Here is a 16,635-nt window from a genome sequence, read left to right on the forward strand (position 1 = left end):
CAGCTGGCATTGTTGTCCAACTGTGAAGGGGCCAGAGACCACCCCAACAACATGAGGGTACTTCTAGAAAGAGAGGCCAAGTACGACCGTATGCAGGACAAACAGGATAATTTTATTCTTATTTTTCCTTAAAATAAAGATACAGAAGTTTTACAATTCACTATGATTAGACGTGATTTATCATTTAACATTTTTTAAAAAACAAATGACAACAGAAACAAAGAACTAGTACAAATTATAAAACTATTGGAGCAAAGAGAAACTATCTTTCTGATCAAAACGTGTGCCACTGCTAAACCTCCTCAGAAAACTTTCTAAGACTTCTTAGCTAAACTTTCCTGGGGAGGGTTATGGGAAGCCTTTAATCTCAAATATTTAAACTACTTTTGTGATCACTAAATGCCTTCACTAACTTGTTAATCAAATGCTTCCTAAATTTAGGAACCAATGACCAAGCGGCTTGAAACACATTAAGTCTTGATCCCATTTTCCCAGCTATAAATTAACATTTCAAGAAAACAAAATATTTTCTAAGCACAGAAGCTTCCTAAAAAAACTTCAATTACCTTTTCTGGCTCAGTACCTGACTGAAATGTTCAAATGTTTATATTGCACACAAAAAAATTTGAGCAGCATACTATGTGTGAGATGCTGATGAAAAATAAGACTGGAAAAAAAAACCAAAACCCTAAATTGTGTCCCACTTACATGATTTAAATATATAGTTTCTATATCTTTAATTAATATGAGTAAAAAGGTAAACTTTAGAACAGCACAGAAATACAAATCATTAGAGTTTTACAAAATATACTCAACCCCTCTACGTGCACAATCGTTTAATTCTGGAGTTATCACACAAGGGAGGAGCTCCTCCCTTGAGCTAATTTCTTCCCCTTTGTATGAAAGCAGGAAGTCATGTGTACAAAGTCATTTATACGAAAAGAATAAAGATCCACATTCCTTTCCTTTGTCCTTGACAAATATTTATGGAATGTTGGAAATTATAACAAAACAATTCCAATGTCATGAATTCTAAAGACCTGGAATGAAAAACTCCTGGTGGCATACTGAGTTACGTGGAATGACAATCTAGAAGCTGGAGCCGTGTTCCCCGTCAGCCTTAGAGGCTACCTCTGATCAGGGTGGAAAGGCCACAAATGCTGTACCACCTCTGGTCAAAGAATCAGAGCTTGCAAATGCTGATGCCATTTCAAGAGTCCTAGCCAACTCCATTGTAAAACAATGGCAATATTTAGCAGCTACCATCCTAACAGGCTACTTGCCCAAACTACTGACACATAAATGTTTATGCGGTTCAAGATCTGTCCACTGCCCCTCACAAAGCTGAGTGCTCCCCAGCTCATTACCAGGCCCAGAGGGGAGAAAAAAAAACCCACTGGCTGTAACTTCCACAAAACAAAGTAAGAAAAAAACCTGCCAGGGAGATGTTATAGCTTCATTTTATAACTTGTAACTAGCAGATTAAAAATTCTAACTTCTTTGTAAAAGAGCTCTTGTAGCCATTAGCACATTAAATACTGCTTTCAAGATACCTTCATTCAGATTTGAAGTACGTTGTTCCTCAGCCTTGCAACTTCTAACTTGTCTCCCTTGCGAATTTGCTTTCTCCTTGCCTTTCTAAAGTAAATTATTCTTAAGGAAAGAAAAGCCAATGCTTAATACAGAACTCAGAAAGCAAGATAAGATTGAGGAAATCGCATCATATGCTCTGGTTTGCTGCCCCAGGGTATTTCTGCTGCTTCTTTAAGCAAAAAGTAGATGAGGATTGTTCTAGAGCTTGGGCACTAGTAAATCACTGGTAGATCTGGGGATAGGCTATTCATCCTGGCTACATGAGTCAAATCCATATGCAAGATAACTCTAAGCCTCTCTCTGACATGCAACTTTTTCTATTCACTTAGCCCAGAGGTGGTTGGTAGCCTTAACTCTTTTCCTTCCCCCATGTAAACTGTCATTACAATGCCTTAGTAGGAACTAAATAATGCCAGGGACTTCTTCCCAGCACTACCTTTAAGTTACCTAGATAAGGGATCCCTGGGTGGCGCAGCGGTTTGGCGCCTGCCTTTGGCCCAGGGCGCGATCCTGGAGACCCAGGATCGAATCCCACATCGGGCTCCCGGTGCATGGAGCCTGCTTCTCCCTCTGCCTGCCTGTGTCTCTGCCTCTCTCCCTCTCTCTCTCTGTGACTATCATAAATAAATTAAAAAAAAAAAAAAAAAAAAAAGTTACCTAGATAACAGTGAGGTCACTGCCAAGCTACAGATGCAGTCCATGTGCCTGGCACACCCTGGAAAAGCCTGGCTGATGCTGCCCCCTCAGGCCTACTTACAAGTACTCAGTTCTTAGACATAAAAGCACCAGAGCAAGCATGGCTAAACAACGCATCCTCTTTGAGTGGCATGTCCAAAGATGGCCTAATAACGTTGGTTCCTATTGCTCAGAGAACCAAGGAGGCTACAGCCTCTGGGGCTGGCCACTCAGCTGACACCTGGAATCCAAGAGACAAGCATGTAGGCTCACGAGACAAGGGGCCAGGCTTCCTGCCATCAGGGAAGAAATTATTAAATAGATAGAAACTGACTGCTGGCTGCCCCAAGGCCCTTGCCAACAACATACTAGCTTATGCTCCCTGAAAACTCCAACACCCCCAAAAAACTGAAGGAAATATCGTTACAGTCTTTTGACTACTTCTTGGACAAAAGTTCTATCTTTTGAGATATTCACTTTGTGCTGAAAGCCAGTAAAATGACCACCTTAAGAGTTGAACTCTTAACTAGAAACCTTAGTGAGAAAGGTTGTGTAAAAGTGTATATTAAAGTGGGGGAACAAGTGATCCTAAAGCAAAGCTTCACTCTTTTTATTTCAGTGGGATATCAAAGTGTGGATTGGTCTGCTTCTGCACAGTGAGATGGGAGTTTACCCTAAACCACACACCATACAGAATGAAGGATGGACCAGCAACGTGCTGGCTAACCGGTCACAGTGCTCTCACATTGTGAACGTCAGGCAGATGTGAAGTAACAACCGCACGCTAATGCACTATGACACTCCGACTAATGACGTGGCCTCATGAAACAAGATGTTAGAATGAATTCTTTATAGTCTCAGTGCAAAACTGATTGAAGTACCTTTTAAGGTTTTGTTTGGTATTACTTTCTTCTCCTCAAATAATATTTCCTGAGAAGGCTAAGTTTCCCAGCACAAGTGGAATTAATAGAGTTCTCATAATAAGCCCTTGCATCGATCATCACTGAATTTTTGAATTACTGTGCTCAAATGGAAGTACACTTTCAGATTTGCCGACTTGCGTTAAAACACAAATTGGAAAATTTAGAGATATTTAGTTATGTCCCTACGTTCATTTCACATGCCCTAGAAAAATTTACTTCTTACATAAACATTTCTTAATTTTTTAAAAAGATTTTATTTTATTTTATTATTTTTTTATTTTTTTAAAGTAGGCTCCATGCCCAATGTGGGGCTTGAACTCATGACCCTGAGATCAAGAGTCGCATGTTCTACCAACTGAGCCAGCCAGGCGCCTCACTTTTAAGGGAGAAATCAAATATAATCAAGTGTCCTCCTTAATTAGATCCCTCATTTTCCCAATATGCTATCATATGTTAGATCATACTTACAAGGTATTTATTTTCCAAGTGTCCTTTGTTACTGAAAAAGCAGTCTGTGCCCTGTAAGTACTCCCTGAGAACACCCATCCAAAGTCCCCTTGAAAAGCAAATGAGAGCTGTGCACAGCAGATACATGAGGTCCAGTTGTGTACAAATCCTCAGTAGATAGCACACACATGCATGTGTCTAAAGTGAAACCAGAGGTCCTTTGTGAAACAGGACTGATGTCATGGCTGTGTTTTTCTCCTCTTGCTTTTCTAAATGTGAGCAAAGATGAGATTTCTACTTAATAGTTACAGATCATCTTGTTTTTCCCTTATACATACTTTCATAAGGGGGTAGGAACTGATTACAAGAGGATTTTCCATCAGGGAAGTGGGAAGGCCAAATGCCTTGAAACGCCATATGAAGAGTAACACTAAGCAAAAAACCTGTACGTCTGTAAACACCCAGTGAAAACGGTTCAAAAGAAGAAACAGAAGGCACAAAGTGCGGGTTTAAAAACTCTTATAAAAGGCTGCAACATAACTGGAGTTGACAGACTACACTGAGCTCTTCCGAAGTCTCGCCCTAAGTACACGCTCGCATGTAACTGCTGGAACACCACTGTAACCAGCACCATGCTATTTCTCTGCACACTGACTTGCACAGTTGGGAAGCGGAGGAAAGCACAGTGAAACTCTCTGATGCCTCAGAGCAAGTGTTTACTGGGGAAGAATAAATTAAGAACATAAAACACTCCATCCCCAGAACTATTGCCTCTGGCTTCATGTTTCTGGGAGGAAGTGACTTGATAAATGTGTCTTGTAGGTAGAAAGCCAACAAACCAAAAAATCATTATATAACTCAACAAAGTAATAACAAAGGGCTGGACTGTATGGCCCCTTTATAAGCACATTTTAGGGCCAACTTGAGAGAAATTCAAATAGTAATATAACTTAATTTTAGCACATATAAATTACAGTGGCCATCTGGATATTCAAACAGGAAAAGAGAACAAAATTTACATAAGTAAAACCTTTTCTAAAGTAAACAAGTATATAATATCAGAACTGAAAATTCATGAGAAGTTTCATTATGTGTTTTAATCAGGCTCAGACTGAAAAAAAAGTAGTCAATTTAAACCCCAACCTGGAGAGCCATCCCTGCTACGGCTGCAATTTCATCTTTCCAGCATCGTGCGACATTCATTTAGACAAAGGGCAACTGTCCATGTAAACAGTTTGACGTGCTGGTCCCCTGTTGTGGACCTGTGGTCGATGAAGAGGAACAGTCTGGGAGCAGCAGACAGACAGGAAACACTTAAACCTAAGGAAGCAACAGCAGTCTCTGGACACTCAAGGCTTCCCGTCAGGTGGCTCAGTGAGACTCTGGGGGCCGGGACTGGTGAAAGTAGAAAGCCATGAAGACATAGCTGTCTTTGCACTGGAAAAAGCTCCTCCAACTGACTGGCCTGGATGGAGAGGAGGGGAAAAACAAAAGGAAAAATGTCTTCACTTTTGTTAATAGACAGTGAAAGACCCATGCTAATTAATAAATGTTAATTTACTGTAACATTAATATGTTAATAGTAAAATACCATTTAAATTTTAGTTCCAAAACAATTCCATTCTATGGGTCTTGTCTAGTAGGAAACTGGGTAACTTCTGGGAAAAGCACCTTCTCTCCTAAGCCTTCTGAAGGTGGTCAGCCAACTCTTCTCTTAATATACATACGCTATGCCAGCGACTCTCAGCACTGGCTGCACATCAGAATCATTTGGGAGAGCTTAGAAAGATTTACGTGGTCTTTCTAGTTTAAATCCAAGTTGATAATTGATAACCACCTACACAGGGAACAGTGGTTAGGCTACTTTCAGGAACTGTGCTTTTGTTAGCTGAAATGATATTGCAATAAATGAAGATGCTAACTGCTGTATCTGCCTCTGGTCAGTTTTGTTTTAAAAAACCTTATCTCCAAAGTTGATGCTCAAGTGAAATTATTTAAGTTGAATCATATACTCCCACTATTCTCAGAGAGAAGAGTGTGGAAGAGAACTGGCTTTAGAATTTAAATAGCAGAGCATCACTAAAAATGAAGTCATGATTGACATCATATACCTATAATGAAGTAGAATTTTTCTATTAAAAATAAGAAGTCAAAATAAGTTAAATGCATAATAGTGTATGGAAATAAAGGCTTACATATTAAATCCCACCCCCTATAATCAAATGAACCCACTGATGGTGGACAGAAAAGAAAGAATGAGACATTTTTTTAGAATGGATATGGAACAAACTTCAAAGTATTTTAACGGAAGAAAGCTAGGTGCAGAAGAAATGTATGCAACAGCATGACACCTGGCTTGGTTCTCACAGTAATACTGGCCTCATTAAAAGAACTGGGGAGGGTTATACCTCATTCACTATTTTCTGAAAGAATATGTATAAAATTGGTATTATTCCTTAAACATCTGATAAAATTAGTAAGTGAAGCTATATTGGCTTGGATTAAATTAAAAACCTGTGGTATGATTTTTAATCCAATTTATTTAATAAGTATAGGGCTATTAAATTTCCAATTACTTATTACATCAGTTTTGGCAACTTGAGTCTTTCATAGAATTTGCATAGTTCATCTAAATTGTCAAAATGGCATAAAGGTATTCACAATATTCCCTATAATCCTTTTAATTTTTGTTAAGACCGACGTCCCCTCTTCTATTCCTGATACTGGTAACTTGTACCTTTTCTCTTCTTACTAGTCTATAAAGATTTTATTGATATTGTTGATCTTTATAAAAAAATGACCTGTTGGTTTCACTGATTTCCTTTATTTATGATAATACCTTAGAAGACAGCACTCCTAATACCTACTTTATTATGGTGCTCTACTACTTATAAAAAACTGCAGGCAGCTCAGGATATGGGGGAAAAACTCCACCGAAACTTGCCTCGTTACAACAGTGAACACATCAGAAAATTGGTCTCTCTCCATCGGGTGTGGCAAAATTTGCTGAACTCTGATATTATCCGATGTCATAAGAATTTTCAGGAATAAGGTGAAAAACACTCAGCCTTTGTATTCAACTATCTTGCATTATTATATGATATGAGACACAGATCTCTGCAACTTTATGATTCTAACAATATCAAGTACAGAGAAGAGATGTGTTATGATTCTAATCTGTTTCTGGGGAAAGGCAGGTCTTACCAACAGCTTTTCCTGTTTGGACAACATTTCGGCTGGTTGTGACCATGACGTTTCCAATTTTTTTGCCACGTTCACTGTTTTGAACAGAACTGATAAAAGCAAAGAAGTTTTAAGGACATTACAAAAATTCACACATACCACACCCTATAACCATCCCCAAGATAAAATTATTGAGAAAATAAGCTAAATTATTTGTCATGCATCAGTTAGTTAAGTAACCTTTTAAGCATGTAAACTTTCAGAAAATACTAAAATAACATGCAGACGAACCAAAAAAAGGCCATAAGGATGCATGGTTAATTCTCCCTACAGTTATGATTTGCTAAAGTTACTCCACCAGAATAAAAATGGCAAATTCTGTTATTAGTTCACACCATTCTCTATGAAACAGCAGTGTTTTCACTCTGAAACATACACACTGCTGAGCTGGAGAATGTTATGCACATATTTGGTTACTATTTGAAGCACAAGTCTATCAAGTGGAGAAAAACAATTCCTAATTAGCAATGAAACACATGGCATAAACTCAGACATAAAAATTTTCCTAGTTTTTTCTCTAAATACTCACTGTGAGAATCTTAACTTCATGTCTGACACTGAGTACTGGCCTTGAAAAGGATGACTGTAAAACAAAGTTTGAGACTATTAGACTATGAGTATTTTCTTAATAGAGTTGCAAAAGAACATGGTCCCAAGGAAGTATAAGTAAACCTTGCAGGGGTGACCCAGCTGGGTGGCGGTGTTCTGCACATGACAGCAGGAAACCTGCTTTGAGCATAGCTCTCTACTTACAATCTTGGGAGCCTTTTTGAGCTTATTTCCTCCTGGTAAAAATAGGGATTTTTTTTCTTGGAGTCGGGGGTGAGAAAGGTTTCTGAATGCTACACTAATGTTCTTATTTATTTGGTCTGGGGTTGGGCTTAAGCATCAACATTTTTAAAAAGCTCCCCAGAAGAGTCAGGGTTAGTAACTGACTTTTTAGGTCATGGTCATGGACTATACCTTGATTCTGACTGTCTTACAGATGTGTGCTATCGGTCACTGAAGATTTGCATGTATCAGTAAAATCTGTACTTTCTATATGAAAAGCAACTCAAAATGCAGATCTTGAAAATGAACAAAAGGGAAGAAGCCATGTGCATACATATATATATATATATGAAATCAGGCAACTTGACCAAAGTTATACTATAAAAGGAGTCAATAAATATCCACATTATTTCATACTGAGAGGTCTCTCTCAATGTCTAACAAAAAAAAAGTGATTCTAATGAAATGACAGCTACTTATAAAAACATCAAAATGCTATTTATAGCTTTCCAAAAGACAACAAATGTCCTTATTGGCCATAGTAAGCATATGTAATTACTTTTTCTGGATTCTGAATGATAGGTTGAAAGGATTGAGAGTACTTAATCATTCTTCATATTCCTAGAAAGGCCATGTTTAAAGGATGAAAAATATCTGATGTTTACTAAAGGAAGTTAGAGGACTTCCTTCTTTCCTCTTTAGGAGTTGGAGAAAGGGTTTCATAGATTTCAAATCTTATAATTAGTTTGGAATATGTCTAAGTTATATCCTCTGGATAACAACTGAAGACTATTATTTCTTGTTTTTAATTTGGTGAAAATAATGAAAAACTGTTATATCTGCATAATTTTGCTACCTATATATTTCAGGTCTTTCTTGAGCTTTCCCTTCAGTCTAAGTAACTTTGACTTATTTATACATTTTTAGAAGTGCTGTTTTACAATCCTTTAAAACCCATTCCAGCTAAGTCTCTCATGGACCTACATCAACATTGGGAGAGCTGGTTCAAGTTAAAGGCACCACAGCAGATGCAGAGACTGGATGAAGATCTGAGCAGGTTATCAGTACAGAGCACTGGGGGAAGAGACCGGATGGCCCCGCAGGCCACACTGCAGATGGTAGAGGTGGACCCTAGCCCCACCACCACTGCCCCACCCCCGTCACAGTGAGGGCCACCAGGCAAACAACTCACATCTGTTTTCCTTCATCACTCTTTAAAACACAGACCTTGTGGTTAGTGACGGAGAATACTTTGAACTCTTAGGTCTCTCATTTAATACTATTAAGATGTTTTTGCCTTTTAATTCTCTATGTTTTTACCACATTCAAATGCCAATAGAGGTTTCTGCTATAGCCCAGTGCGATGATTAAACTCACCAAAATTGTTGCCGAACCTAGTCATTTTTCTTGATAGATGATATAAAGTTTAACAGATATGTTCTTTAAAACCCTGCTACATTTCATCCTTGCAGATGCCTCCCCAAGTTCCAGATATTTATGTCACATCCCCAGTCTAACTAACTGAACTCCAGCTCCCAAAAAATACAGTAGTCAGCACGAAGTTGGTTTCTGTCCGACTCTCAAGAAGTTTAAAATACAAATGAAAACATTCAGTGTAGACTTGTATTAAAAAAAAAAAATCACTTTAATAATTTAATTTAGAAGATAAGTTCCTAGGATGTACAGTAGTTCCCCCTTATCTTTGGAGGACACATTCTGAGACTTTCAACGGGTGCCTGAAACTGCAGATAGTATACCGAACCCTATGTATACTGTCTCCTATAACATACATACCTACAATACAGTTTTTTTTCTTTCTACAAGACAGTTTAATTTTTAAATTAGGCACAGCAAGAGATTAATGATAAAATAGAATATACTGTAATAAAAGTTATGTGAATGTAGTCTTTCTCTTTTTCTCTCTCTGAAAATATCTTATTGCCCTGTACTTACCCTTCCTCCTCTTTTTTTTTTTTTAAGATTTTATTAAAAAAAATAAAGATTTTATTTATTTATTCATGAGAGACACAGAGAGAAAGGCAGAGACATAGGCAGAGAAAGAAGCAGGGTCCCTGCAAGGAGCCTGATGTGGGACTTGATCCCGGACCCTAGGATCAGGTCCTGAGCCAAAGGCAGATGCTCAACCACTGAGCCACCCATGCGTCTCTACCCTTCCTCTTCTTATGATGATGTGGGATGATAAAATACTCAGTGATGAGATGAAGGGAGGTGAAGGACGTTAAGAATTGTGATATAGCATTAGGTTGCTACTGACCTTCTGATGACATGTCACAAAAAGGATCATTTGCTTCAGGATTGCAGGTGACCCTGAGTAACTGAAACTGCAGATAAGAGGGGAACTACATACACATTCCACCAATGGAAAGATCACCTTAGTTTCTACTCTGTTCCATTCAAACAAAGATAGCATGCTTCACAAAAGTGGCACTCCACATATTTAAATGTCTTTTATGCCTACATGGATAAAGTCTGTCAACATTCAGTATTGTGACAGGTATTAAATTTTGTTGGGATTTTAGAATCTAAGTTGGAAACTTGGGTTTGACCACATACTAGGAGTTCAAATATTGCCTTTAGTTTTTTTACACTTCATATTTTAAAATAACCTCAGAGTCTCCACCAGTGGTATTCCTTCAAAGTTTCTATCTTGTTTGACCATTCTGCTAACGTACAGATCCAGGGAAAGGGAGAAAACTATCATGCAATGAACATTGCCATGTGCCAGACTTCCTCTTCTGAATTATGCCAAGAGCTGGGAGAAATGTTAATCCTTCCAAAAATGTCTTGAGCTTTTTGTGTAAGAAGTAAGAATAGGGAAGCAGTTTTCAGCTGCTTCTCTGTATCTGGGATTTTTCGATCTATTTAAGGAGATTTTTGGAGATGTTCACATTGCCATCAAAGTTAAGATACGATCTTCTTTATACTGAGGCAGTAAATCGACCACATTATGTACTATCAATCCTTAGAGGATGTGCTTACTTCGGATTTATTTCCGCAAGTGCCGGATGCTTGTTGCTGTTCCACACCCTGTAGTTGTGAGTGTTCTTCCAGGCTGTAACAAAGGTTGTCCCATAGTCCGATAATATCTTTTCATTATCTGTCAAGTAAATATTTGAAAGTTGAGCTGGACTGTAGCCAGTCAGGGATGTGAAGCTTCATCACCAAAACGGGTAAAGGAATGGCTTTATCCCCCCACCCCATGCTTTTTGGGGGAGATAGCCTACCAGATATCAGGAAACTTGGGTCTAGTTCCAGAAATCCTGTTAAGAAGCTATGTGGCCTTTGGCAAGTCACTTAATCACTCAAAACTTCATTTTCCTAACCAGAAAATAAGAGGGTTGAGCCAGATATATTCTAAGGTTCCTTACAATTCCAAAATATTTCCACTTCTCCTTACCAAGTTTAAGAGGCATAGTATTATCTACTAAGCAAAAACTGTAGACTGGACAGTGAGTAAGGATACTGATGTATATGTATAGAGTAGGCAATTAGAGTGTCTTACTATCTTTTCACAAATGTTATTTTTCTATGGAAAAAAATTAGAATGAATACACGAATTGGTTCTTTTAGTCACTTTTTTTCTTCTTTGCACTTTATCTCACTATTTGGTGAAATTCACTGTGTAATTTCCATACATTTCACTGTCAAAATACTTAAATAACAAGGGAATTTTCTTTTTTTCTTTTTTTTTGGGGGGGGGAAGGGAAGTTTCATAATAATTTATTTATTTATTTATTTATTTATTTATTTATTTATTTATTTTAAAATTTATTTATTCATAGAGATGCAGAGAGAGAGAGGCAGAGACACAGGCAGAGGGAGAAGCAGGCTCCATGCAGAGAGCCCGACGTGGGACTCGATCCCAGGTCTCCAGGATCACGCCCCGGGCTGCAGGCGGCGCTAAACCGTTGTGCCACCGAGGCTGCCCAGGAAATTTCATATTTAACGTTAACTCTTCAGCTTTTTCATAATCATGGGGAAGTTTTAATGCAGAGTATTTCTTCTGCTTAGAAGAATAGAAAAGGTCTGGAGAATAAGTTCAAATGGCTTTTGCATCATATACTGATTGTAAGTTTCCTGCTTTGAAGGTGAAAAGTGACTTTTGTTGCTGGGAAGGAAAGAGGATACACATGGCTCGAAATGCAACATAAGCTATTTCTTTTAGGAATGGATTTCTCAAATAGCTCCCTAGGTTGAATCTCCTTTTAACAGCAGCATAGGCCTGAGCCAGATTATTTGAGTTTGAATCACAGCTCAGTCTCGACCAGAGGGATGAGAAAGCTACTTAACCTTTCTGTGCTCAGTGCCTCTCCTATAAAACGAAGAGAACACGGTCTTACCTCCAGAATTGTTGTGAGGATGAAATGAGTTAGTAGAAGTAAAGTGCTCAAAACAAAACAGGTCCTTTCACATATGAAATGTTCCCCCTACCCCCCCAAAAGGCTAGTTATTATTATTATTCAGGACTCACAACTACCCAGGCAGATAGGTTTAAAAAGTAAATTACTCATGAAGCTAATATGATTGGCAGAAATTGGGATTTTCTTACTAGATTATTGAATGATTCTGAACTAGAGCATTTAAATCTTGGTGTCTCAGCTACTACAACTGTAGAAGAGGCAAATATTTAAAAATATCCCATTAAGAAATAAGGACGTGCTCCAGAGCTTTTCTTTACAAATGAAGGACACACTCAGAAGCCTGGATTTCAAACGCCACACCTACCTTCACAAAGAACTAACCTGGGAGGTGACAGTGCTGGGGATGATTCAAACATCTACTGACAGGACAACGTGAATGTACGTAATGCAGCTGTGGAACTATGTATTTATAAATGGCTACGATGAGAAATTTTAGATTATGTGTATTTCACCGCATTTTTAATAACTTCTCCCACACAGTGGTAGAGATAATTGAAAAAAAAGGAAAAAAATAAAAGTTCAGCACTCTTAACAACAACAACAAAATCTGAGTATTTGCTACATGTCCATGATGGTAGGCAGCCACATGCAAAAGCTCACTGCAGACCTTCATTTTCTCTTTTTGTAGATTTCCTTCTCTATGGGGAACAAAATAGTTTTAATAGAAGAGTAAGTCTATCTTTACCTGCTCTATTTTAACCACTGAATGGGAATAACATTTCTTTGAATGGGCAATTTGAAGGTTTTATCACTTGGAATGTGATTTCCAGTGATTTCTATCTTTCATGATTCTCTTTTACACATCTCAAAAACATGTAAGCAGTTTTTATAAATACCCCCCAGATACTGACATATCCTCCTCCCACCTGGTGAAACACTAAGCAGCCATGTAAAAGTGCCAAAGACCTGCATTTTACTGTCTCAGTATGTTTGTTTCTATTATAAAGAAAAACGAGGTTTCAAAAAACATTTGGAACAGCAACCATTTTTGTAAAAGGATCACCACAAATAACACAAAACTAAAATTAAAAAAAATATATAGAAAAAGGTTTGGAAGGATATAAAATACTCAAAATGTTAAGAGCAGTTATCTCTGTATGAGGAAGTAACAGATTATTTTATAATGAAAATATTTCTTATGCAATTCAAAACCTCATAAAGATTACAAAAGAAATAAGTGGCTGTGTGCTCTTTACCTAACTGCAGTGTGGCAGCCAGCAATGCGTGGATGTAGACAGCAAACTGGGCTCGGATCCATTCATCGCCTCCTTCCCAGCCTGTGCCATCTAGGAAGACATCATCCCTGTTCTCAGTCACGTGCCTCACCAGGTAATCTGCGAACCTGAGGTCTGCAGTAGTTGGGTTAAGCAGCTTCCTGAGTTCTGGATCATGGATCTGGATCAGAGCTTCTTCTACCTAGAGGGTATCAGGTACAAGTCAGAGTCTGGGCATTCATGCAGACATCCATGCCACACTTTAAAAAGTAACTACTGGGAAGCTGAAGCTGAAAACAAAAATATGAATAACAGTATTCTCAAAATGTGAGGCTAAGAAAGAGGTTTTTACACTGAAGTGTTTTTTTTCTTTCTCTATTTAAAAAATCCTCATTTTGTTTTTAGAAAATATATGCATAAATATTTAATTTTGAATCATAAAAGTAACTCCTGTTGTTTGTAAATAATCTTGGAAAACAGAAATATGTAGTAAAAATCACTTTTGTCACACAACCAGAAATGAATTATAACAGTAAGTATAATTCCTAAAAATTCTTTGAGCCCACAGATACTATGGAATATTCTTATTATGTAACATGTGATATACAAAGAGATATACGTAACCTACAGGTTAGTTCTGAAGTAATACACACATACCCATGAACCCATCAACCTACTTTAGAACCAGAACCAGAATGTAACCAGTAATGTTGAAGCTACTCTATGGTCCCTCCATCTGTATCCTCTGCCTTGGAAGGTATGGACTTATTTTTCTTCCTTAAAATTGGGATCCCATATTTTTCATTTCATTATTCATTTTCCCACGAAGCATGTTTTGGTAATTTCTATTAGAATCTATAAAAACCTACGGTGGGTGAAATTTCCTTTTTTAAAAAATTCTTTCAATTGTAAAACTGAACACATGATTTAAATTTCTCATATGTTGATGTCAAATATTTATCTGTAGCTCCTTCTTCCTGATATCAGGAACATATTAAGCAATCCTGGCTCACCCACTTACTAGCCATTTGATCTCTCTGCTCCTTAGCTTCCACTCGTTTATGAATAGCAATAATGCCTATCTCATAGGCTGTTAGAAGAATCGGATCAGTTAATATACCTAAGGTGCATAGAATGCTGGCACAGGAATTTTTACCTTTATTAGTGCCATTCCTATGCTGTCAGAATTCCAGTTAGGAAAGAAAAACAGGGACCAGCAGTGTCAAGGACACACGCTCATACATAAGCCCACCTCCACAATAGCATCACTGAGGTGCTTCTGTTGTCGGAAAAGGATGTTAGTAGCCCCAGCAACGAATCCACGGACGGTGACATCAGAGAGAAGATGATGCTGCTGCAATGCCATATAAGGCAAACACAGATATCCCTAAGAATCACAAGAGTGAGAGATAGCATCAGAAAAGTAATAGGACAGCCACTTCTCTGCTCAAGCCTAGAGAGCTAATACTAGGAAATGAAACTTCCGGATCTCGTCCGTTGCCGGATCTCTAACAGAGTTCATCTTTGACTCACTACAATTTCAGGGGAACTTCAGGTCTTGACTGCACCGAGTCCAGTTAATCGCTCACCTTTTCCATGAGAGGTGGTCTAACATGGAAACTATCTTACTTGGTCATTTTGTTCTCAGTTCAATTCAAAAGCCTCCACAGTAACTAAGGAATTGGACTTTTTTATTTGGGAAATGAAGTTTTAAGCCCACGAAAAAGTATGTTGTTTAGCAGAAAGCTGTTAGTTCTTTCAGGAAAATTTGAAAACACAAAACCACCAACATACTGTTATAAGAATAGCAAAGCACTTGCACGGCATTTGTTTTATTGCCCTGTTGTTGAAAATCATGCAAAAATATTTCAAGATATTTGCTACTAAATGTTTAAAACAAAAAGCAAACAAAAACCACACTAGCAATAACTGTATATTTAATTAACTTCTATTTGGATTGTATTTGAAAATACAGCCCTGAAAATTATATTTGAATTGCCAAAGCACAGTACAAATTTCCAGAGAGTAAAGATGTTAACACTTCAATGATGCAGTGAAGGAGGATATGGCACTTCTTTTGGGAGATTCTAATCAAGACAGATTTCCAAGTGGCATAACTTGTGTATGAAGCCAAGAGGGTACACTTGTTTTCAATCTCAAGTCCTGTGACTTGAGTTTCTTTTCTTTTCTTTTCTTTTCTTTTCTTTTCTTCTTCTTTCTTTCTTTCTTTCTTTCTTTCTTTCTTTCTTTCTTTCTTTCTTTCTTTCTTTCTTTCTTTCTTCTTTCTTTTTTTACTTTTCATCACTTAAAAAAACCCCACTGAACTAGATAGCATCCTCTGGATGATATGTTATATTACCGCATGAGAGTGTAGGAGACATCTATTTTGCTACTTCATGTTCTTTACCACATCCCAGAATATGTGTTGTCCCTAACAGGTGGTTGTTAAGTACTTAATATGGGAGAGAAGACTTCTAAAAGTTGGAATATAGGTCCAATAACCTGGTTTTATTCTTTTTCTTGACAATCTTCCTGTGTTCTATAAAATGCTAACCAATAAAGGCCGCAAAAATAAACTGTGCCCATGCATTAGACATAGTACGGTCCTTTGCAACCCACACCCCTCCTGGGACTAAAGGCTGAAAAGACACTCCCCCTCCAGCCCCCGCCCCTCATTCAGGATCACTCAGCTGGTTTAAAGCTCCAGGGGTCATGTTTTACTTTGTGAGCTACATACTTAAAAACAATAGACTCCCCCAGCACTCAAATATCTATTTATAAACATAAATACTACAATATTGAATGCTCTCTATATGTTGTAAAAGTATGTTGTAAAAAAATCAATAGTTCAACACTTTAGAAATATAAAAAATTACATTCCTTAAGAAACTATACACATGCTCTCTGACCAGCATTCTACTTCTTATAAATCAGTCATCTGTACAATGGAACATCCAGCAGCAATTAGGAGTGATGAAATTCACTTCCAAGGAGTATTTGATTAAAAAAAGAATAAGGGGTATTAAAGTAAAGTGGGGAATAGTTTTCTACCATTTGTGTATAAAAGGAGGGAGAATATCTATACATTGTGTATGCATAAAATACCCCCAGAGAAAAACAGAAGACACTGATAATGCTGGTTACTACTGGAGGAGAGAGCATCTGAGTAGCAGGGGATGGAATGAAAGGGAGACATTTTATAGATACTTTAGAACCATGTGAAAGTATTACATATTTACAAACTTAAAATATTTCAAAATAACCTTAAAATTGGGATCCCTGGGTGGCGCAGCGGTTTGGCGCCTGCCTTTGGCCCAGGGCACGATC

General features: G+C 37.8%; 1 protein-coding gene across 12 annotated transcripts in view; it reads right to left on the reverse strand.

Moving 5' to 3' along the window:
- Positions 1-16,635, reverse strand: part of AVL9 (AVL9 cell migration associated) — an 82,937-nt gene that overhangs the window by 26,762 nt on the left and 39,540 nt on the right. For 6 of the 12 annotated variants that reach the window (XM_077856265.1, XM_077856263.1, XM_077856257.1 and 3 more), the window contains exons 11-16: positions 14,561-14,695; positions 13,291-13,510; positions 10,653-10,770; positions 7,411-7,464; positions 6,843-6,931; positions 3,660-5,103 (exon numbers count right to left, since the gene is read on the reverse strand). In XM_077856265.1, the coding sequence (XP_077712391.1) occupies positions 4,988-5,103; positions 6,843-6,931; positions 7,411-7,464; positions 10,653-10,770; positions 13,291-13,510; positions 14,561-14,695 (732 nt within the window). In that variant the 3' untranslated portion in view covers positions 3,660-4,987. Of the gene's footprint in view, positions 1-91; positions 2,041-2,250; positions 5,104-6,842; positions 6,932-7,410; positions 7,465-10,652; positions 10,771-10,897; positions 10,992-13,290; positions 13,511-14,560; positions 14,696-16,635 lie in introns of those variants that run through there. The other 6 variants (XM_077856264.1, XM_077856259.1, XM_077856266.1 and 3 more) reach the window with 6 other exon arrangements.

Source organism: Canis aureus, chromosome 18, assembly GCF_053574225.1.
Source record: "Canis aureus isolate CA01 chromosome 18, VMU_Caureus_v.1.0, whole genome shotgun sequence".
In the NCBI taxonomy this organism is placed as follows: domain Eukaryota; kingdom Metazoa; phylum Chordata; class Mammalia; order Carnivora; family Canidae; genus Canis; species Canis aureus.